The sequence below is a fragment of the Plasmodium coatneyi genome, chromosome 9 (assembly GCF_001680005.1).
Source record: "Plasmodium coatneyi strain Hackeri chromosome 9, complete sequence".
Lineage (NCBI taxonomy): Eukaryota > Apicomplexa > Aconoidasida > Haemosporida > Plasmodiidae > Plasmodium > Plasmodium coatneyi.
The window spans coordinates 2,556,264-2,581,225 of record NC_033564.1 but is presented as its reverse complement, the minus strand read 5'-3'; the positions used below and the strand labels follow the sequence as shown (position 1 = coordinate 2,581,225).

Genomic DNA, 24,962 nt, shown 5'->3' with positions numbered 1-24,962 from the left:
TGCGGTATAATAGTTTTTTACAATTTGATTGGCTAATTTGTAATCTTTCCCCAATACACCCTGGCTCCACGACAATAATGCATCCTTCACATTTGTTCTTACACTCTGTTCACAGTACGTCTGCCCCCTATATTGCGCTTCTTGGCAATCATAACTTCCATCGAACTCATCGTATCTCTGCTTTGAGGGTAATTGAACTGAACCTGCCTGCTAAAAGTGTAAGTGACGAAGAAGTAAAACATATAAGTGGATGTTTCTACATGTACATTTCCTTCCTTACATGCATATTATTATTACAATGTAAGTGCATAGAGTCCTATATTAATAGTATTTATATATTTTGAATGAAGGAAACAAGCCTGTGGTAGTCCTGGTGATGGTGCTTGTGATGTTGCTGCAGCGGGAGGACGTACTGCTGCTGATTTGGCAGCAGCATTGCAATATAATTGTTGTGGTTTCTGATATTCGTACTTCTTATTTTTTTCCCTTTCAAATACTGTGCAATATGCTTCTCCGCCACTGTTTTTGCAAGTTGAAGTTAAGTCCGTATATGCTGCTGAAGCTGCTTTATAAGAGGTTGTACAAGTTTCCTCTTTACAATAATTTCTGCAATCGTCTTCATCCTTCGGTAGCTCCTTATAGTTATAGTTGTAATCAAATAATATTTTAGCCTTTTCGAAACGTTCATCGCTAATATTAGGGTATATAGGAGTGCACTTACAATTAGGATCGAATTCCTTCAGCTTCCTATAAACTGCCGGCAAAACCATTGAGAGAGAGCCTGTTATCGATGTTTCATTTCTTATTTTATCACCTAACCAATAATAGAAGAAGGCATAACGATCATAATCGCCCAAAGAAATGAAATCTTCATTCCGATCGTCACATACGGAACAATAGTTTTGCGCAATTGTAGGGATCAAATTCCAACTCCCCCTTCCGTATGGCGATAATGATATTTTCACATCCTGTTCCAGTTCATTGGGGGTCTTCCGTTTTCCCGCTCCTCGGAATGTACACCTTTTTCCTCCTATTCCCTCTTCTAATTTATCGTATATTGCCTGTGAGGGCAACTCATTTGCACCTACATCCTTTCCCTAAAAGTGTAGAATTGAAATATGTGTGCGTGTATACATCCATACATATGCATACATTTTTCTCCTATTATTATATGATATACATGCAGGACATGTATATATGTACACCTATCACTATATACACTTTCCGATAGTGGAAATGAATGAATTGGTATTATTCCCTTTTTACCATTGTTTAGGTATAATATATTCTTTTTCGTATATATAATAAAGTGATGTTAGGAAGATGCTGTTTCTTCCTTCTTATATATATATGTTCATATATATAAAACATGGAGTATTCAGGAGTTCTTCATATACTTTTGCAAAGTAATTATTATGAATGAATGAATATGGAATTTTTTTTTCTCTATTTATTTATTTATATATATATATTTTTTTTTTATTCCTTTCCTTTTTCTTTCCTTTCCTTTTCGTTCATGTAATTGTTACATTGTTATATTATTGTACCCTCCAAATATATGGGACTATTCAAAATATTGTATATTATTATTATTATGATGTGGAAAATGTGATTATTCTTCGAAGAACATTCACATTATTATTATACTATTATTATTATATTATTGTTATGGTTATTATTATTGTTATTTATATTATTATTGTTATATTGTTATTGTTATTTATATTACTTGCGCGCACGCATGCTCCCTTTCCTTTTCTTTAATAGTGGTTAAAGTTTGATGTACACTACCTTTTTTTCCTTCTTTCTATTCTTTATTCTTTTTTTTTTATTCTTCTTTTTTTTCTTTTTTCTTTTTTCTTTTTTTCTTTTTTTTTTTAATTTCCTCCTTTTTTTCTTTGTATGCCCTTCGTTTGGGGAGTATATTTCCTTCCCTTATGAAACTACTCAAACATACAAATTAAAGTAAAGGAACGAAAAAATTAAATAAAAATAGAGAAATAAAAATGTAGGGGGGAAATAAAAAAAATTAAGCAAAATAGGAAAGAAAGGAAAGGGAGAAGGGAAAACATTCCCTTTCCCTTACACATTGTATTCATTCTGCGCCCGGTGTTATCTATGCTTTCCTTGCCTTCAGGAGCGGGAGGGAGAGAGGTAAGCATTATTATATACGATGTTACATTACATACGTTGATAACGTATATTTTTGCCCCTGTTCCCTTCTCTTATATTAGTATTATTTGCTACTCTCCCACTTCTTCGTGAGGGTGACCTACCACCATTATATATAGTATAATTGTCTTCTTCCATAGAACCTATCGTCGAACCAAGTGTGGAGGAATATTCCGTTGTTGAGGTGTCGTCAAAGTCGCGTTGGATGGTGGATCCTTTTCCTCTTCTGCTTCTATTACTGCTTATTCTACTAATGTTGTTGTCATTGTTTCCGAAGAAGTTTCTTATTCCATAAGGTAAGAGATTATACTAAATAAAGAGATGGGAGGGTGGGTGTAAGGAAGTATGTACACATATATACATATATGTAGACATACATATACATATGCATACATAATACATATATATATACATACGTAATATATATATATATATTACGTATGTATATATGTGTACATACTTCCTTATATACGATACTATTGGTATTGCACTTTATAAATGGTAGTTGTACTTTGTACCTTATATAAAAAAAGAGCTAATGCAGGTATTCCAATTAGTGTGCCTAGTGTGGAAGATACGATTGGGCCTGCGTCCACTGCAAGTCCCCCCTTCCCTTCTTCCATAGAAGAATCGTCGCTATCCGTAACTTGCACAGTTTTGAATTCAGCTTGTGGTACAGTTACTTCATTACACTGTAATTTCTGCAGAAACTCATCCTTACAGTAATTTCCAGCTGCTCCATTCGCCTTCGCCGCTGCTTGAAGCGGGTCACAATACTTACCACTCTTCTTTGGCCCGTTATCCTTGTCACAATCTGCTTTTATAGCTTTACATGCGTCTTTAAGGGCCTCTAAGTGTTTATAATATTCCGTAGTGCAAGATTTATTGGATTGATTCAATTGCGTTTCTATTTTCGTATGGTCTTGTTTGTAGTCAAAATGTGTTTTTACTTGGGGGAAAATGGTCCCATCAATATCAGTGTATATAATTCCACACCCCCTTCCCCCATTAACATTCTTAAACTCTTTGTAAATTTTTTCCATAAGTTCCTTAAATAAAGTGGAATCCGTTATCTCTTCACCATGTTGCCCACCCTTTTTCAATATGATGTTTCCTAACCAGTAATAGAAGAAATTACAATACTTACCATAAGTTATCCCTCTCTCCTGTGAGGTTGCATAACAATAGGCTTTTACAATCTTTTCGGCTTCCTTTTTAATGTTTTCGCGGGAATTTAATGCGTCCTTCAATTTAGTGAGCGTATCTTCCGCCCTAACACCATAACTAGTACATCCACTATAGCCATTTTGGGTATGGTCAAATGCATAATACGTGGTTCGTGATGGTAGTTGGGCCAAATCGACTTCCTACAAGTGTAATGGGCAGATTCTATGCACTCTCAATTTTTCAGTACATCGCAGATATAGCTTTATATGTGTACTAATTTATTCGTACTGAACATAAAGTAAACGTACCCCAAGTATTTCTCCAGATTTCGTCATTGTTCATATGTACGTTCCTCTTTGTAATGTATTTTAAAAGGAAAGTTTTCATATAAATGCAATATGAATCGTTAAGACAATTCTGTGCTTGTTTCTTCTGTAAGTGTGAGTGTGTGTGAATACGGGGATTTTTATTCCTTTTTCCCTTTCCTTCCTCTTTACTCCTTTTTTTTTTATAATATGTATTGTTCATATTTTTCAAAGAACAAAGCCACATTATACATGTGTGTATGAAAATATTCTACGCAGTTAGCATATAACATAAACGAATATATTAAAATAGCAAAATAATAAAATGGGAAAGGGCAAGTGTAAGGGGGATGGGAACGATAATTCAAATTCTTTCCATATATACATATCTTCTTCATTTATTTTATTATGGGGGTTACACCCTTCTTTTTAGATGATTCTATTGGTAATATTCTACTATCCACTATATGGTTCACTCCCCCTTACTCTTAGTTTTTACATATTGGCACATTTTTCACTCTGCGGGAAAAAATTTCCCTATGGAATATTATTCATTTGCCATTTTTTATTACTGATGGAAGGATTATTAGGAAATTGTTAATACATGCACGTATTTCATAAATCAAACAAAAAAAGAGAGCACATTTTTCCCCATTCCCTAACTGTGTATATATATTGTTCCATATTTGATAAGTGGGGAGTGTACACATATAAGAAAGTAAATGGAAGAGGGATATAATGAAAAGAGTTACATCCGTTATGTAACAAAGAAAAAAAGAAAAAGAAAATGCTTACACATATTTTTATAAGAATAATACACCCTCACCCTTCCTTCCATTTATGATCTCATAGTAAGTATAACTGCTTACTCCCCTTTCCTTTTCTTTTCTTTTCCGTCCTTCCTCTTTTTATTTATGATTCCTCAGTAGTAATAATGTGATGGCTCTTTTCTTCCTTTTCGATTTGTGCATTGTAAGGAGCTGTTTCATATGTAGAATGTACACTTTATATATAATTTTGGCTATTCCTTACCTCCTCTTCCCCCTTTTTTATTGTGTACATTGTACTTTTTACATATATTAAAGTATATCACCTTATTTTACATTTCTTCCCCTTTGAGAGATGAAAGGGTCATTAAAGGGGTAACTAAAGAATAGTAGAAGGGGGGATAAGTACATGTTCAGAATTATCCTTGCTAATTTGTGAAGTTCAAGTAGAAGTGGAAGGAAGGAATAAGAAGGAATGAAGGAAAACAAGGGTCTAAAGAGGAGGAAGGAACGAGGAAGGGAGGAAAGGAAGGGTCTAAGGAAGGAGAAAGGAAAGGAGGGTCTAAGGAAGAAAAGGAAGGAGGGGAAGGTCTAAGGAGGAGGAAGGAAGGAAATAAGGAAAGAAAGAAAGGAAGAAAGGAAAAAGGGAAGAAAGGAAAAAAGGAAGAAGAAAGAAGGAATAAGAAGGAATAAGGAAGGAAGTGATCTAAGGAAAGAAGGAATAAGGAAGGAAGTGATCTAATGAAAGAAGGAGTAAGAAGGAAAGGAGGTCTAAGGAAGCAGGGTCTAAAGAGGACGGAAGGAAAGGGAAGTGGATCAGGAAGTGGAAGGAAGGAAACAAATATGAGGAAGGAAGGGTCTAAGAAGGGAAGAAAACCTTCCTTAGAGGAAGGATGGGGGGAAGGGGAAGGAAGAAGGCTCTAAGGAGGATGAAGGAAAGAAAGGGGGTCTAAGGAGGAAGAAAGGAGTGTCGAAGGAAGATCTAAGGAATGAAAGGAGAGGTCTACGCAAGGAATGGAGTGTCTAAGGAGGAGTAGGGAACAATGTGTTAGGGTGGTTGGTGGAAGAAAGGGGGTTAGAAGGACGGGTTAAGTGAAGGGAGTAGGTGGGGAGGGGGTTGATGTTGGATTTCGCATTTAGGATTAGAAGGAAGGGTTAAAAGAGGGAAGAAAAAGGGGGTGAAAGGAAGACAAGGTGGGGAAGGAGAGGGAAGGTACTTTCCTCTGAATGGGGCGGAAAGAAGGAAAATAAACAACCTTCCTAATTAGAAGGAAGAGAACATTACCTTCCTAGGGAGGGAAGGAAAGGAAAGGAGCGAATCCTTCCTTAGAAGGACGAAGGAAAAGGAAGGAAATCTTCCTTAGGAAGGAAGGATGGGGGGGGGGGGGTGATGATGTTCCCATACTATGTGGTGGAGGTAGCCACTCACACACAGTAAATTATACGTGTGTGTGCGACCTTTAGTCTTCTTTTGCGCTTATATATATATATATATATATATATTTACAATAATCAAGTAGTGGTCTATAGAATACATTATTTGGAAATCATGGTATAGAAAGAGAGAACTCCTTCCCCCCTTTTTATAGTTATTGATATAAAGGAAGTGGTAAGAAAGGGAAAAGACGAAATTGGATTCCTATATTATTAGGGGTTCATATAAAAAAAAGTGTGAATTCAGATTGGGCATACATGGGTAGGTTCCGTATGAATGTGAATTATGCACAATGTGCTCATTGAATATATAAATGAAGAAGGCGGGTTGCGGGGGATGGATGGGAAAAAAGAAATGAAGAACACATTCATATATGTTAAGTGTAATATGTATTAAGGAAAATAGATAGCTCAAAAATAGTACACAATGTACACATATGTATATATATGTATATGTATATATATATATACGTAATTAAAACAATTCTGTATATTATGTGCTCCTTCATCCTTCCCCCCTATATATATAATTAATCCAATTCTCTTTAAATACATGTGGTTCTTATTTATTCCACATATATATATATATATATATGTGCTCCTTCCTCCTTCCACTATATATATATAATTTGCACAATTCCTTCCCCCCCCTATATAGAATAAATTTTGCTCTATTAATTGAGCTATTTACTTATATACACGAATAACATGTATACCATACGCCTGGAGGGGAAATTCCTCCATATATATATATATATAAACTATACTATATATATATATGTGCATGTGTCAACAACTTCTTAATAAGCACCATTTAAGTGAGAATGAACTATGCAATAACAAAATGCATGCTAAAAATTCGTCTTCAGCTCAGAAGGAAGAAAAGGAATTTACTCCCCCATATCCCTTCTTCCTTCCTCCCCTTCCTTATATACATAACAAATAAGTGAAGTAAATAAAAATAATATCATATATTCCAACGAACAATCATCGTGCACAATACACAATACAATAATGTAAGAATAAAAATGTATAAAGAAGGAAGGCGTAAAGGAAGGAACGATTTAAGGAAGGAACGTATAAAGAACGAAGGTGTAATGAAGGAACGTATAAAGAACGAAGGTGTAATGAAGGAACGTATAAAGAACGAAGGTGTAATGAAGGAACGTATAAAGAAGGAACGTGTATAGAGAAAAAAAAATGAAAAAAAAAAAAAAAAAAAGAAATTTTTTAATTCCATATTCCCCTTCCCCCATTTATCCTTATAATACAATATACTTATTCTTACATTTTCTTTTGCTCCTCAAATTACATATATGCGCACATATAATCATAATGATCTTAATGTACACATATGTACATTGTATTATTACCATTTAAAAATTGAAGTATATTATATAGGGGAAAAGTATAAAAATTTTCGATACTTTATGCATTAATTAAAAATTTCCCTATGGGAAGCAAGCAGCTTCCTGAAATATGTATATGTATTCCGCATTAATACATATATAAGGAAGGAATAAAATTCTAACACAAACTTCCTTATATATGTACAGAAGAATAATATATCCACATATAGGAACCATGGTACGAAGAATAATACACTTTATTCCATGTGATGAATCTATACAATAATGTGCATATAATATTCGTTGTATCATAAAATAAGGAAATATACACATATATTTCTCACTAATTATACTTGTAGAGCACAATGTCGATTAGTTTACCTTCAAGTCAGGCGTATGATAATTTTAACGATAATTGGGATACATACTGTGGTGTCCCAGCAGTGAGCACCATAAAGAACAGTCTAAGAACTACATTGCAGGAGCATCCAAATACTCAAAGCTCTTTGAATCAAATTCTAGGAGCTTGGTATTATGTGAACAGAGGAATGGGTAAACAGAATCCATCCTATACAGATCGATGTGCCTTCTTTTATTACTGGCTGGGGGATATGATATATGGAAAATTGAGCGTTGTTACATCATTCCAGGAATTTATGAATAAAATATGGGGAATATTAGGATCGTCCCCATGGGACAATAAGTGTACGCCTACATATAGCAACATCAAAGGGCATGACTTTATACAGAGGAAACAAATATTCGACTACTATTATAATTTTAATAATATATGCAAAAGTATAGGGGACAGTAGTTCGGACTATGGAATGTATTCCACTTCCTTAGGGAAAGTTCCTGAAGCCTATGGACGCATGAACAGTTACTGTGGGAGGGAACCTGATAAGGATCCATATTGTAATGAATTCCAGGAGAAATACGAAAAATACCTTAAGAGAATATTATCAAAAGAAACGTGCATTGAAATAAATAAACCTGGTTCTTCTGGACCAGGTTCTACCGGACAGCAGTCTCCCGGTTCTTCTGTACCCGGCAGTACTGGAACCTGGAATCTAGGTTCTTCTGGCACCGGTTCTACTGGAACTTGCAGTCCAGGTCCATGTCCAAACCAGGCCGGTTCATCTCGTTCGTTTTCGGATGCCGATATAGTGGATGGTGTCTCTGGTGGAGAAGGAAAGGGAGGAAGTGACGATGGTGGTAGTCACAGAAAAGAAGGGGAAGAAGAAGGTAGCAGCAACGTCACTTCCATTGCAGTTCCTTCTGCATTAGCTGCAGTAGGATTACCTGCCTTAGCATACTTTTTTTACAAGTATAAATCACACCTCTTCCTCTCTTCCTTCCTTAAGGGGAATAACTCCTCTTCTGGAAGAAGCAGAAGGAAAAGTTCCCTTAGGAGAGAATTTAATGAGTTTGAGGAGGAGCACGACGACTACACGTCAACATCGGAATATGATTCAACTAATTCGTCTGAATATTCAATCTCGTATACCTCATCATCATCATCCAGATGAAGAAGGAAGATGGTAAGTGGGTTGTTAGAGTGGTGGTAGGTTTGTTGCTAGCGTGGTTGTGTTGGTTATTAGGTGCATGGTGGGTTGTTAGGGATGGTAGGTAGAAGGAAGGTACTTCCTTAAGGAAAGGAAGGTTTAAGGGATAAAAAAGAAGTTTTAAGGGAGTAAAGAAGGAACGTTTAAGGAAAAAAGAACGAAGGTTTAAGGGAGTAAAGAAGGAAGTTTTAAGGGAGTAAAAAAAGGAAGGTTTAAGCAAATAAGAAAAATAAAAAGTCTAAGGAAGGAAGATTAAAGAAAAAAAGAAGGTTTAATGAATAAAAGAACATTTAAGTAAAAAAGGAAGGTTTAAGGAAGTAGAAAAGGAGGCTTAAGAGGCAAGGGAAAAAGGAATATTTAAAAAGCAAATGATGTTTAAAGAATTAGTGTAAAGTAGGAAGGTTTGAGAGGGAAAGGAAAAAGGAAGTTTTATGGTGTAAGGAAGGAATGTTTAAGGTGTAAGGAAGGAAGGTTTAATGTGTAAGGAAGGAAGGTTTAATGTGTAAGGAAGGAAGGTTTAAGGTGTAAAGAAGGAAGGTTCAGGTCAAAAAAAAGGAAGGAGGGAATGAGTGTAGGGGGGTACAAGGTTTAGGGCTAGGAGTAAAGTTCTTAGCGGTGAAGGGAAGGTGTTGGATTGTTGGGGTGGAAAGCGGTAAGTGTGCAGAGGGGTGCACTTAGAGGTAAGGTGTTGAGGGAAATGTGCAGGAAGGTGCACTTAGAGGGAATGCGTTGATAGAAATGTGCAGGAAGGTGCACTTAGAGGGAATGTGTTGATAGAAATGTGCAGGGTGGTGCACCTTAGGGAAGAACGGCATAGAAGAAGAAAGAAAGGAAAGAAAAAAGAAAAAGAAGGAAAATAAAAAAAAAAAAAGAAAAAAGGAAAGTGTGCACGATGGTGCACATAGAGGTGTCAGGGGTGGAAGGGAGATTCCTAGGTGTATTAGAATGAAAAGTTATAGGTGTGGATATACGGTGTAGGGGTGTTATAATGGAAGGGTTAAGGGTATTAGAATGATGGTTTCAGGGCGGTAGGTTGTAACGGGTGCAAATTTGGGTGTTCCAGGTGGAAGGAAGGTGCTCAGATTTTTTTTTGATAACAAAAAATAAAAAAAAAAAGAAAAAAAAAGAAAAGAAGAAAAAAAAAAAAATAAGAAACAAAGAAAAGAAAAAAAAAAAAAAAAAAGGGAGGGATGATAGTGTGTAGGAGGATACTATTCTTAGGGGTGGAAGGAAGGAAGTGTGCAGAGGGGTGCAGTCAAGGGGTGTTGGGTGGTTCGAAGGTGGAAGGAAGGTTGTTAGGGTGGTGGTAGGTTTGTTGTTAGGTGTGGTAAGGAGGAAGGTCACTTTCTTTAAGGAGAAAGAAGAACAAAATAAAACAAAAAAAAAAAAAAAAGAAGGAGGTTAAACAAGAGGTGTAAAGAAGGAAGATTAAAAAAGAAAAACTAGTTTAAAGAAAATGTGTAAGGAAGGAAGGTATAAAGAGAAGGAAGTTATAAAGAGAAGGAAGGTGTAAAGAAGGAAGGTGTAAAGAAGGAAGGTGTAAGGAAGGAAGGTGTAAAGAAGGAAGATTAAAAAAGAAAAACTAGTTTAAAGAAAATGTGTAAGGAAGGAAGGTATAAAGAGAAGGAAGTTATAAAGAGAAGGAAGGTGTAAAGAAGGAAGGTGTAAAGAAGGAAGGTGTAAGGAAGGAAGGTGTAAAGAAGGAAGGTGTAAAGGAGGAAGGTTTAAGGAAGAAAAAAAGAAGAAGAAAAGTTGTAAGGAAGGAAGGTTTAAGGGTGGAAGGAAGAATGAATGCATGCGTACGTTCTGTTGTACACACATGTAGATACTTAGTGAAATACTATTTTCCATTTAGTAAGTAACGATTCCATTCATTGAATAAATAGTGGGGATAAGATAAAAAATGCCAAAAATGGCTCCACAGAAGACGAGTGAATCTGAACAACAACATCCTTCGAAGGTAGCGGAGGAAGTGGAATATTGTGCTGGTGGTGGTGTGCGTCGTGCACGACGTGCACGAAGTGCAGAAGATGGAATAATCAATGAAACTAAAAGAGCTCCTCGACGTCGGAGGGGATACACTGTAATAACTCTCGGACCCAGCGGAATGAATGTAACGCACGAAAAAAATGAAGGGTATGATTACGATTACATATATATGCTTTAGAAAGTAGTTGTGCGAAAGAAAAAAAAAAGAAAAGAAAAAAAGTATTTTCTCTCTCTCATACTCTTCTCTTCCTTTTTTTCCCGTCCTTCTTATAGGCAAGGTAAAGATGGTGCATTTTTGATATTCAATGGAAGGGGGAGTTCCTCTTCCACCTAACAACCCATCACCACTACCATAAAAGGGGTGGGTGGATAACCACCCTCTGGTGGACGTACATAGAATTTATTCTCTTCACTTCCATTCCTCCCTATGCAGGCAAAAAATGTGAAGGAAGTACCTTATGTGAACGTGCACAATGTGTAATAGATAATTGGTTTACAGACAGAAAACAGAACAAAACGGATACAAACAGTAGGGTAGGGAACAACGTTGTCTTCTGCAAGTCAAGTATAGTTTAATGGGCATCGCGCCATATACACATTAATGAGAATGGGTAACCACTAATAGAACATGCAAACTAAGTTTATATATATGTTCTTCCTCCTCTTTTACTGTAAATAGGATGTAATGTGGAAAGAAGTCCAAGATAGGATCGGCCCACTCCTGCGCACCATGTCTAATACAAGTGAAAATGTTGACCAATACTGTAATGATGTTCCATGTGAGAATGATGCAACGATATGCCCAAACAGAGTAGCATGCCAATATATTGCCAGAGGTTTAAAAGGTATATATGGAAATACAGAACGGAAAAGCGATACGGGGGCAAGCAAAGTGAATAATAGAAAATTTAGAGCTACTATGGATTGTGTCCTACTAAATGCATTAATACAAAAATTAGAGGAGAAAAAATCTCCCTGCAAAGTGAAGGATGGCATAGAGCGTGCATTTAGTGCCAATGATCAAATTAAAGCATCTGCATGCGGGCAGGATCCTAATTGTGATTTGTGCACTCAGGAAGACTATAAAAAATGTAAAATAAACGAATATGGAGACCTAGAGCAAAAAGTAAAAACGAAGGTCGAAAAAGACAGCAACATACAGACAACTCTGGATTCTATATGTCCACCACCATGTCCCTCCACCTCTGGAACAGGTTATTCAAAGACAAAACCCGAGAAGGGGAACGGCCAATGGGAAACGGGGAAGGAAGAGTTAACAACGTATTCTTTCATCATTCTTCCTTCGGAACATATGAACAATCCATACATTTTACTCCTTTTCCTTACCCCTCCTTAGACCCCTTCCTTCCTCCTCCATAGACCCTCCTTTCCTTTCTCCTTCCTTAGATCCTCCTTTCTCCTCCTTAGAACCTCCTTTCCTTCCCTCCTTAGACCTTCCTTTCTTCCTCCTCCTTAGACCCTACTTTCTTCCTCCATCTTAGAGGACAATTCCTTCCTACTCCTTAGACATTCATTCTCCTTCCTCCTCCTTAGATCCTCCTACCGTTCTTCTAACCCCTTTCTTCTAACCCCTTTCTTCTAAACCCTAAATGCGAAATCCAACATACACTTCCTTCCTTTCCTCCTTAGACCCTCTCCTTCCTCCTCCTTAGAACACCTTTCTTCTTTCCTCCTTAGATCACCCTCCTTCCTCCTGCTTAGACTTTCCTTCCAGTGCCCTCCTTCTTTCCTTCCAATGCCCTCCTTCTTTCCTTCCAATCCCCTCCTTCATTCCTCCCTTAGACCTCCCTTTCCGTCCTTCCTTAGACCCCTCCTTCCTTCCACCCCCTAACACCACCTTCCTTACAGCCACTCTTGGGGAATGGTTCACACGTTTTTCACATAATGTAACTGGTGATGACAAGAAACAGTATGACAAGCTGGAAAGTATGTTAGATTTGTGCAATCCTGAGCACGATGATAATAACATAGGTCTAGAGAATTATGAAGAATTTTGTAAAATGATGCTGAGGAACGTTATGTTAGTGAGCACCCCGGGAAATCAAGATCAGAAGCAGGGGAAGCAGATGCCATGTATAAAGAGCGTAAAAGGAATTCCCTTATGTAAACTATTAAGAGTATGGATGTGGTATATGGACTGGTTCTGCGTACCGGAAGCAGTTATAGAACATGTCCTTGAAGCTGTAAAACAAGTGATGGCAATATTATATAGCGGTCAGAACTATGTAGACTGCACTTATGATGCTGCACCCAAGATTCCTGAAAGAAAGGGAAACGATATGGAAAGTGAAGTGTACCGCCTATTTTACACAAGTGAGTTGCATAATAAAATAAAAGCATTAACTAATAAAGAATGGTGCAAAAAGGCACCTGCGGATTCAGGCCCTGGACGGGCGGATCTCAGACCGGCTGATCATGTGGTCGACGGTGATAAATTACAAAAATTGAAGGATTTCATTAAACCAATTGAAGAGGAACTGCAAGAGGAGGAAAAGGCAGAGAAGCCAGCACCAGATCCAGGGAAGCCTCCACGCCCCCCTGCTCAGGATATTACTACGGGGGACACTAGAAGTGAATCAGAAGAACAATCCCCTAAGAAGACACCTGAAAAGGAGGAAGATTCGAACAGTAAGAGCAATAAACTTAAGGACGAGTACGATAATATAAATGACCTTATTCATTTCCTTGATTCGTCCGAAAGTTATACTGCGCATGATAATACCAGCGACGACCGGAATAAGGACACAGGGATTATGCCATATGGGGGTGGTGGGAATGCCAAGTAGTAAACCTGGTACTACTGTTTATAAACACTGCTATTACTCCCATCACTGCAGGTCACAATGATGATACAGAAAAGAGCTCTGATGAACCAGGTTCCCCAGAGAAAGAAGCTGTAGCGACTGAAGATTCATCAGAAGACGAGCAAGGCGAAGATGCTGATGAGGGTGTTCCTAAGCAAGATGAACCTGATGAACCTGCTCTTCCACCCCCAGCACAAGAAGGACCAGGTGGAGGAGCTGGGGCAACAGCAGTTTTAGAATCACCCAAGGCTGCCAAACTTACTGACAAGATGGACAACCCCATCTTTCCTTACCTCCCTCTTGCTCCTGCCATGATTGGAATTTCTATTATGAGCTACTTGCTATGGAAGGTAAGAAATAAAAAAAGGGGAAAATATTTTTTCCGCAAAAAAAAAAAAAAAGAAAAAAAAGAAAAAAAGAAGAAAAAAAAAAAAAAAAAATGGTTTAGGATTCCTCGCTTAAGTTCCGCGTTTCAGTGTATTGCATATCACACTTTGGGGGTGTACGTAGGATTTCGCATTTTAGGGTGTGTGTGTATGTAGGATTTCGTATTTTAGGGGTGTATGTGTAGGATTTCACACTTGCGTTTGAAGTAGTAATTATTGTTGCGTGAACAAACATTTCGCATCCCTATTAAAGAAACATTTTTCCCCTTTTTTTTTTTTTTTCTTTTGTTCAGTACTTTGGAATGCTTCGTAAGACAAGAAAACGTTACAGAAGGGTTCGTAAAGCACTTGGTCCAACTTTGGAACATCAGCTTGTTGACCATGTGGACCATCCTGGTCCACATGCATATGCCTTAGTAAAGGAACGCAAACCTCGTTCAACGCCTATAAAAAGGAGGAAAAAACGGGGCCTCGGTTGTCCCCGTGCTGGTCGTCGTCGCGGTGTACGTCGCCGCACCATTATTGATATTCATTTAGAAGTCTTAGACGAATGTCAAAAGGGGGGCCTGCATTCGACGAAGGAAGACTTTTTTGAAATTTTGGTTCAAGAATTTATGGGTTACGGATTTTTAGAGGAAGAAAATGTTCCTAAGGAACAGGTTCCATGTTTAGATTCCGGGTTTAGGGTTGATGTTCCTAGGGAAGATGTTCCAAGTTCAGTTTCCGGGTTTAGAGAAGGAAGACTTTGTTCCTAATGAAAGTATTCCTGTGGAAGTGTTTTCTAAGGAACAGGTTCAACCATGTTCAGATTTCAGGATTTAGGGTGTAATAAATATATTTTTTTTTTTTTTTTTTTTTTTTGTGTATTAAATTGTTGACATGTTCATGTGTAAGCAATATAACACGGAAAAAAATTGTTCCCACTTTATTTTGATTTTTTTGGGATAATTTTTTTCAGTGAAGATCCAAAATATATGTTCATTAAAATTTTTTTTTTGTTATACGTTTTTACACTTGTAATTTTTTTTATTTTCAAAAATTTTTTTTTTCTTTTTTACACATAAATCCTCTTTCTGAAGTGGTCAGCACCTTTTTCCGCGCCCCTTTCTGGGAGAATTCTTTCCTTATGTGCTTATTCAAACATACAAATGGAAGGAAGAGAAAAAAAGAAATATGAAGAAAAGAAGGAAGGAAAGAAAAGGAAGGAAAGAAAAGGAAGGAAAAAAAAGGAAGGAAAGAAAAAAAGAAAGAATGAAGGGAAGAAAAAGGAATGGAAGAAAAAAGAAAAGTCATTTTGCTTCTTTCCCATACACACACTGTATATATATAAACTGTGTGCGCCGGTTATTTATGCTTCCTTCCGTGGGGAGGCCATTCATTCAATGTTACATTACATGTTTTGGTAACCTATATTGTTCCAGTGACCCCGTTCATTATTTCCTCCTGCCCTTCCTTTGGCAGACGGTCCTGTGGTAGATGGTCTCGCGTGTGCAGCAGAGCTTACTGTTCCATCTATTGTTGAATAATCTGTGGAATATTCTGTTAAGCTGTCTTCTATGGACGAACCAAAGTTCCGCCCAATTGTTCTTTTTCTTCTTGTGTTTTTTCTTCCTCCATTTCCAGAAGAGTGGTTACCAAACAACGAAGACCATGGTTTATACTAAAGGGAAGAAAAGGCGTTAAAAAGGGAAAGGGGTCTAAGGAAGAAAGAAGATTCTAAGGAAGGAAAGGAAGGAGGTTCTAAGGAAGGAAGGAGGATCTAAGGAAGAGGAAGGAAAGGAAGCGATCTAAGGAAGGAGTGTGTAAGGAAGGGAAGCAAGGTGGTCAAAGGAGGAAGGGAAGGAAAGGAGGGTCTAAGGAAAGAAGGATCAAAGGAGGGAAGGAAAGGAAGAGGTCTAAGTAGGAGAAAGGAGGGAAGGTGTCTAAGGAAGGAAAGGGAGGCGTCTAAGGAGGAGGGAAGGAAGAAAGGGGTCTAAGGAAGGAAAGGAAGGGTCTATGTAGGAGGAAGTAGGTCCTAGGAAGGATTAAGTACTATTATTTGTATTTGTAAATGTACTTACTTTATATAGAAAGAACGCCAATGCTGGTAATTCTAATGCTGCTAAGGTACCAAAAGCAGAAGAAAGAGAAGAAGCTTTATTTGCTTGACCAACAACTTCGTCTAATTTGAGGGATGCTAATTCTGCCGCTTTTTGTGCGAGCGCCCGTTCAGCCTTTAATTTTTTCTCTACAGAAGGGTATTCCGAACCTTCCCCTATGGTAGCTACCTCTGTACAATACAAATGTAACGCTTCCGCTACACCACAATGTACCTTATACTTGGTATTAAATTCGCCACAATATGTATTACTACTGGTGTCGTCCTTACCTTTGCAACTTGTTCTTATAGCTTCACATGCTGAAGAAATTTCGTTCACGTAAGTGGACCACTGTGTGTCACAGCGAGGCCCATTCTTCAATAACCACCCGTTTATTTTCTCATGTTCGTAATAATATTCATATACTCTTTTCATTTGGGGGAGAAGTGTTTCGTCAGAATCTGCGTAATAAGTTCTACATTTTTCCAAATGATCATCTCCTCTCAGCGTAGTGTGAATTTCACTCAGAAACTTTGAAAATGTATAATTATTCTTTAAATCGTTCCCGTATGTATCTCCTAACCAATAATAGAAGAACCAGCAAGGTTCTTTATTTTTGTACTGATTCGGTTGCCCATTCTGTGTAGATGCGAAACAGTAGGCACTTGCGATTTTCTTGGCGTCCTTAGTAATTTCCTTACATTCTTTGAAGTCACTCATTAATTTAGTCTCTAACTTTTGAGGGTCGGCCTTAGTTCCAGTGCAGTTGTTCATAGTACCACCCTCATTATTGAAGGTATTATAGTACTTGCTATATGATGTTAACTGATTTAAATATGTTCTCTGAAAATGTAAATGGTAGAAAAAAAGTGGAATATATATGTGTATGTATATATGTGTATTCCTTTCACACATTTTTTTCCTCATTCTATTTTACACTACACCACAATCACACCACATGTATATATATGTGGAATATTACATGTACATTATGCGCACATTGTGTAATTATCTATGTTGCATATAAAAAGAAGAAGGAAACCTCAATATGCTTCCTACCTTCGTCATGATTTATGTGCACTTCTTTATGTAATAAATTAGTGTTAGTATTTTCTCTGTTCTGTTTGTTATTGTTTGTTTGTTCGCTAGGATGATGATGATATGATGATTGGATTGTAAGTGTGGGGGTGGAAGTGTATGTGTAAAATTTTTGTGCTTATTTCTGCTTCTTTATGTTTGTTCCCTATGATGATGATTGGATTGTAAGGGTATGGAATGTGGAAGTGTGGAAGGTTGTGGAATTTTTATTTTCTTACCTTCCTTTTTCTTCAATAATAATGTATATTTTTTTTTAATTCTTCTGAGCAACCATAACACATTACTTACATATATGTGTGGACTTATTATATATATAATTAAAGAATAAAAATGTGAACCATATGTGAAGGAATTTTTGAAATAAAAAAGAAGATAGCAAAATTTTCATACATTTATTTTTTATAAACTACATTATTTGCTTATACACGTTTATTCCAAATATTGAATTCCTACTTATACACTTCCACTATTACGTATAAGGGAGCGTAATTTTTTCTGAGCAGGACAAAATATTTGTGTATGTACTTCTTTTAAAATTAATGTGTTCTTTCTATTGTTATTTCATAAAAGGAAGGGGGGAAGGGTGAAAGGGGGTATAATACAGGGAAGGAGTTACATAAAATTATATATATATGAATGAAGGAAGAAGAAAAAGAAAAGAAAAAAAAAAGAATATATATATATGCGCACATTGTTCTAAATAATACCCCCTTCCTTGTGACTTAAACCTATCCTACCTTTTCATTTCTGTTGAATAATAATAACAGTTCATTTTTTTTTTTTTTTTTGTTTTTTTTTTCCCCTTTTTTTTTTGATCATTATATTTGTAAGTAACTCATTCATGTATATATGTATGAAATATGTGTACATATATATAAATACATACATACATTGTATATATATATTATATATGTATCTGTTTGTAGAATTTTGCATATATAGGTGTGTAGGACATAACACACATTACTTTTCTTACACATGAAATTTATATGAAAAATTTTTATATATATATGTTGAACTACAAATTACTTTCTACGTATGAAATTTATATGTGTAGAACACAACACATTATATTCTACACACATATGAAAAAATTTATATGTACAATTTATAGATGTGTAGAACCACAACACACATTATTCTTTTTTTACACACATATGGAATAGGTGCTGCCCATTCAGGTGCTACCCATATAGGTGCTCCGCCCCGAAGGGGTGCCATCAATTCAGCTGACACCGATGCATCTGCGCCCTGTAATGGACGAATTGTGCTGCCATAACAGGCACTGCCAGAATAGGTGCCACCAATTCAGGTGCCATCTACGCAGCTATCCCTTGTAATGGACGAAATGTGCTGTTATAACACGTGCTTTTATAACAGGTACTACCAGAATATGTACTTCCAGAACAGCTGCCACCGTTTGCCTTATAAGTGAGCACACATATGTAATTATGGGGGGGTGGTAGGACCATTCACATTTTATTTGTGGTATATGTGCACCATGTGAATCCCCATATGAACCCATATTTTATGAGGACAATCAGTCCACATGTGTTTTAAAACGATATATGTGTGAGAAATGATAGTACTTTTTTTTTTTCCCCTTCTGGTGGTAGATGATGGTTTTTGTATATACATGATGCATAGGGAATGCGAACACCATTTATTACTCTATATTTCATGGTGCCATAATTTGTTAGGTATATGAGAACAGAAATGATGTTAGGAAAAAGAGTAGAGGCGTCAATGCACTTTTATGAAGCACTTATAACACTACGAATGTAGGAACCATAAGGGAAAATTGTGTGGACGGATCGTCCACTATATGGGGTATATGTACCATATTCGTTCCTGTACTCTATTAGTGTTTGAACATTATGAACATAGAATACACTGTTCCCTGTTATATTAAGAAGTTACATAAAAGTGCCCCAACATTCTTTATACCCTATATACAATTGCTCATTGAACAAATTTTGGGACTACGGATGAAATATTACAATGAATAATGTGGTTCAACATTCAGTAGTTTTCCTAAAACATTTGTTCTTGGCAACTTCTTTTTTCTGATGAACTTTCTTACAGTGGGGGGTACTTACTCTTAGGGAAATTTTTTTTATGTTTGGCCCACTTCTTTACAAACATAATTGATTTATAGCGAAATAATTATTTCCCACATGTAACTATGTATAGAGTATACTTTGTATGGGGCATTATAATTAGTGTATATATATGTGAAACCATGAATACATAAAAAAAAACAAAAAGAATAATTCCCAATGGTCCAGTCAAAAAAGTGATCTAACAATAATATGCTACATATATAAGGAAAATGACCACCATAATATATGCAAAGAATCACTCCATTTACTCATTCCATACATTAGGTTTCCTTCCCACCTTTCCACCACCCGCCCTCGCACGCGTATTTGAATTGTGTTCTCTTTTTATATACTTTGTCCCCCAAAAGTAAAGGGAAAGAAAGGATGGGGAAGGAAAGTATACGTACCATACATGAACTATGCACTACATATATATATATATATGAACAATTCTTAATAATAATCTCCCCTTCCTTTTAAAACATAAGAATAAAACATAAAATGAATAGTGCATGCTCAAATGTTAACTCAAAAGGGAAAATATTCCGCCCCTCCCCTTCATATATATGCATAATAACACGGAAGTGTGCGTGCACAAAGAACAATAGTGTTATAGGTCCCTAATGGTATTCACATACCACTACAAAAAAAAAAACAATATGTAGTAAATGGATGAAAGAAGTATAAGAAGTATGAGAAAGTTGAGAGTTCCTATTCTTATCATTATTTTGGATATTACAGTATACTTGTTTCTATTTTTCTTTTTTTTTTTTTTTTTGCATCCTCAGTGTATATGATGATTTTCATGTACATACATATGTATAACTGGGATTACATTCCCATTATTTAATAAATTGAACAATATATGTATACTATTATTAGGAAAAAGTAAAAGTTGTCACATTCCTAATAAAAAAAACATACATTGTTCTCTCTCACATATATATATATTCTTTTATGCTAAAAATGAATATGTGAAAATTCTTTAAAATATATTACATGAAAGAGTACCAATTAAACAATCGCAATAACAGGGACATAAGCAGAAAAGCAGGTACAAGTCCCTCCTTTGCTTTATGCTAAAAATGAGTATGTGAATACATGAACTATTTCAAAAGTTATTACAAAAATTATTACATAACTATTATTACAAAAATAATAACAAAAATTATTACACTTTCACATATTCATATATATATATGTATGTGGTACATACACATATATATATTTATACTGAATATGTTCACGGACACAGAGAAGAAAAAGTTCCCCCACACATATATATATTTATTATGTATGAACAACTTATTAACACAAATTCATTGTATATAAAGATATGTATAAACAATGGCAACAAGGGTTACATCATTAACGGTTCGTTAACACCCCAACTCCCCCCCCTTCCTTTCTTCTTTTTATTCAAAATGGACATATATGTGTACATTTCTGATGTAGTACTATATCCATACTATAATAGAAAAAATAAGTAACACACGCGGGCGTATGTATATTTTCTGTTAATTGTATTTACAGAAGCACGATTTGACAAATGTACGATCAAGTGCAACTATCTATAGTAAATTTGACGGAGCCTCAAATTACTGTGCTCATAATTCCACCAAAAAAATAGATGAAATATGGGTCCAGCAGCAACTCCATGATAGTTATACAAGTGACATTACAAATGCTTGCTGTGTAGCAGGAACAATGGATCAGAGGGATCCATACTACATTGGGCGTTACCATTTTCTGCTTTACTGGATCGTAGAGGAATTATTGAAGGAATTGCAGGATAGTAGGTTCATAACAGTTATGAAAAAAATCTGCGAAGAATTACAAAGGTTAAATACTGAGAATGAAATTAAAATTATATGCTCCGATATTAGTGAAAGTATTTTAAAACAGAGGAAAAAAATTTATGAGTACTTTTGGGACTATAAAGAGATAAAGCAGCAATTGGAGTCTGGTGCCCAGTATTGTGATTCGGAGTATTGTAATTACCTGAGTGATATACTTTCAACGTATAGTACAGTGAACGATACTTGTCCAGAAAGTGGTGACAACAGTAGTGAATACTGCACCCAATTTAGGAAGATGTTTATAGGATATGATCATAGCACGATGCAAAACTTAAAATCTAAATTAGTGACGCAAACAAAAACTACGGTGGATGCACATATCTCATCGGATTTATCTTCCCAGCAGGACATTCAACCCATGGAATGGAGGAATTCATCATCTCCCACTGCAACTACCATATCCTCTGCATTGGTCCCTACAATTGGAATACCTGCCATCGCATTTTTTTTATATAAGGTAACAATGAGAAAAAATATGTGTTCCATGTATATATACGTACATATATATATATGTACTATATATATGTATATATAGTGTCATATATATGGGGTATATATATACATATGTAGATATGTATATATACTTTATACATATATATATGTAATCATATATATATATAATGCATATATATATGCAAATTATCACCCTTTTTCTTTTATTTCCATTCTTAGTATACAAACTTATTCTCTGGAATACGTAACACTTTTCGTGGAAGCAACAATCGAAGCAGAAGTGGAAGAAGTAAAAGATTCACTGAACGCAACTTGGATGCTTCCATAACAACCGAATCAACATTCGGTTCCACTGATACTTCTACACATTATTCAACAGACAATTCTACCATATATGATAGACCACTTAAGGGAAGAGCAAATAATACACGTCAGAGGCAGAAAAATATTAGTTACTATCCTACGTAATGTCCCTCCTTTAGAAATTATAATGACCATGCTCAGTTTGTATACAGTTCATATATATACAGTTTGTGTATACTTTGTGTACAAATGTGTGCGTGTGTACAAATTTGATGAGTGTGTACATTGTGTGTGTACAAGTTATCAACATTAATTTATGCAAATGAAGGAAACAAATATAAAAAATTTTAAACCTCCCATTGAGTACAATATGGAAACACCATAAATAATTCGATATGACAAATATATAAAATCACAATATAACATTAGAAATTGCTCATTAGAATGAGGAATAATTAGAATTTACCCCCTTAGTTTTCAAACCTTCTGATGTGCTATGTTGGTTGTTTGTGGTTCTTTTTTAATGAAATTTTTTATTTTTAGCTCTTCTTTAATACATTTTTTTGCTTTATTTGAATAGCAAAACGTTAGAATCACACACAAATAAATGAACCCCAAAACTGCGGAGGCTGCAACTGAGTACAGTACCGTATTACCTGGATCCATCCCAGATCTGTCAGGAAGGAAAAGGTTAACAATGCTCATGGAATTCATTAAAATTATAGGATAAGAAAGTATAAAAACCAACAGAACAACTAGCAACACCTTATTTTTGATATTACAACATTTTAATTTATCATAAAGCTCTTTGAATTTGCTTTTCAAACTACTACTATTGTTTGCCCCCTTCCTTCTCTGTTGTGACGGTTTTGACGGTCCTACTTCAACCTTAGAGTGCAATTTCCTCAGCATTGCACTTAATGTGGTGTTTTTAAGGGAGCATACACTACCATTACCAAAATGTTCATTGTGTTGTTGTGTTCTTACACCACTTTCACCACTTAACGACACCATGGTACTTCCATCTGATGCTACATATGCACTTGCCTCATCCCTGTTATTCCATGGGGTTCCGTACACTAGGACCTAAATAAAAAAAAGAAAAGGTTGTAAGAGAAGGGTTGTTAGGGTGGTGGTAGGTTGGAAGGAAGGTTGTTCTGGTGGTGGAAAATTTTTTTTTTCCTTCCTTCTATAATTTTAGTGCAAAAAGTAAAAAATATTTTTAATCATTATAATAAATATATGTGCACCAAATTTTGAAAAATGTAGCAGGAGTTCCTATTATCTTACATGACGTGGATATTGCGACCACAAGAATAAGGTACTGGTAAGTATGAACAGCTTCGCAGGGAATGGTGCCATCATTTTATTCCGTTCCTTTTATATTAAATTAAAAAGAATGTTTAAAATGAAAAAAAATTCTTCCTTAGATATATATATATTATCGTAGTTTGTATGATGATTATTTCATTCTTCTTTCTTCTTTGCGTTGAACATAGAGAATGTGTTAAATTCAATCAATCATGCGTTGTTCTGTACGCGTGCGCGATTTAACTTTCTTTTCTTCTTTAGTGTGTGAATAAGCTTATATTTTAAATTTAAAATTATTGCAAGGTGAACAATAATAATAATACATACATGTGTAGATGGTGTTATGATAATAATTTTAAGCAAGTTCGGAAAAAAATTGTTCATTTTAATTGCACATAATTATATTATGTTGTTTCAAAAAAATTAATTAATGTTATTAGTATTTTTTTTTTCTGAGAGCCAAGAAAAAAAAAATAATGTGAGCACCCTTTTCTCTCTTTATATGTCGTACATCCTAACGGTGTAATAAATGTGGAGCTAATTGTGCTCACATATTTTGACCACTTAGAAAAATTATAAATGCAGTTGTATATATGTTTCCGCATGTATGCTCAAAAAAAAAAAAATTCTTTTTTTTTTTTTTTCTGTATTTTTCTTGTGTTATTGTTGTTTTGTTGTTTTTCTTTAGGTTTATAGTTCAGATACAACAGTGGTGAATATAAATCAGTTAGCAAAAAAAAAAAAAAAACAAATTGAATCGGATTTTTTGCATGTTTCTAGGGAGAGAATGGAAGCAAAAGGAATTCTCTTTTTTTTAAGTATAGCGCGGCAGATTTAAAGTTTTATATATAGTGTGCTCCTGTATTAGTCTATTATTATTGAGCTTTTAGAGTGGTATTATTAGTGTGGTGTATTATTATTAGAGTGTATGATGTGGTGGCGTATTATTAGAATGGTGTGGTATTAGTGTGGTGTTTTTGTTAGTGTGGTGTGGTGTTAGTGTGGTGTGTTGTTAGTGTGGTGTTGTTGTTAGTTTGATATTGTTATTATGTGGTGTTGTTGTTAGTTTGATATTGTTATTATGTGGTGTTGTTGTTAGTTTGATATTGTTATTATGTGGTGTTGTTAGTGTGGTGTTGTTAGGGTGGTGTGATATTATTATTAGAGTGTCGTCGTGTGGTGGTGCTGGGACATTATATGTGATGCAGAATTAGTGAAAAAAAAGGAGGACATTACATTAAATTTTACATGTTATGTTACATTCCAAATGTGTGTACGTATTACATACGTTGATAAGCTACATTCTTCCGGTGATGATGACTTGGTGCAGTATTTGTCCCTCTTCTAAGAGGTTTAGTAGTATATTGGACAGAGTACACCGTACTAGCATCTCCCACTGTTGAAGTGCCCTCTGCTGTGGTTGAATATAATGTGGATGTTTCTGTTGTTAAATTGTCGAACTTGTGCCTTCTGGCAGATGTTCCTCTTTTTCTGCTTCTATTGTTGCTGCTTCCTCCAAAGAAGTTTTGTATACCGGAAGGTAAAAGATTATACTACGATAAGAAAGAGGGACAAAGTATGTACTTATATATACATATATATATACCTATATATATATATATACATATGTGTGTATATATGTCTACATACATATATATGTGTACATATATACATGTATATATTTTTGTATATATAGTTAGCATATATATTTTTTGCTCTTCATATGAGAAGAATGAATGGTGTGTCCGTGTGTGCGTCCGTTTGTGTGCACATTAGTTATGGTGTGTGCGTGCACATAT

General features: G+C 35.5%; 3 protein-coding genes across 3 annotated transcripts; all 3 read left to right on the top strand.

The window, feature by feature from the left end:
- Positions 1 to 7,559: 7,559 nt before the first annotated feature.
- Positions 7,560 to 8,723, top strand: PCOAH_00028270 (KIR protein; the record flags this gene model as incomplete). The annotated part of the gene is made up of 1 exon (XM_020059632.1): positions 7,560 to 8,723. The coding sequence occupies one exon, from the start codon at positions 7,560 to 7,562 to the stop codon at positions 8,721 to 8,723; it is 1,164 nt and encodes a 387-aa protein (XP_019915088.1).
- Positions 8,724 to 11,433: 2,710 nt separating this feature from the next.
- Positions 11,434 to 14,714, top strand: PCOAH_00028260 (SICA antigen; the record flags this gene model as incomplete). The annotated part of the gene is made up of 4 exons (XM_020059631.1): positions 11,434 to 11,962; positions 12,618 to 13,469; positions 13,607 to 13,923; positions 14,253 to 14,714. 4 exons carry the CDS (start codon positions 11,434 to 11,436, stop codon positions 14,712 to 14,714), a joined length of 2,160 nt encoding a protein of 719 aa, XP_019914956.1.
- Positions 14,715 to 20,770: 6,056 nt separating this feature from the next.
- On the top strand, positions 20,771 to 22,017 carry PCOAH_00028250 (Variable surface protein Vir7-like protein; the record flags this gene model as incomplete). The annotated part of the gene is made up of 2 exons (XM_020059630.1): positions 20,771 to 21,553; positions 21,769 to 22,017. Coding segments are annotated over 2 exons (1,032 nt in total), but the record flags the coding sequence as incomplete, so codon positions are not given.
- Between the last annotated feature and the right edge of the window lie 2,945 nt (positions 22,018 to 24,962).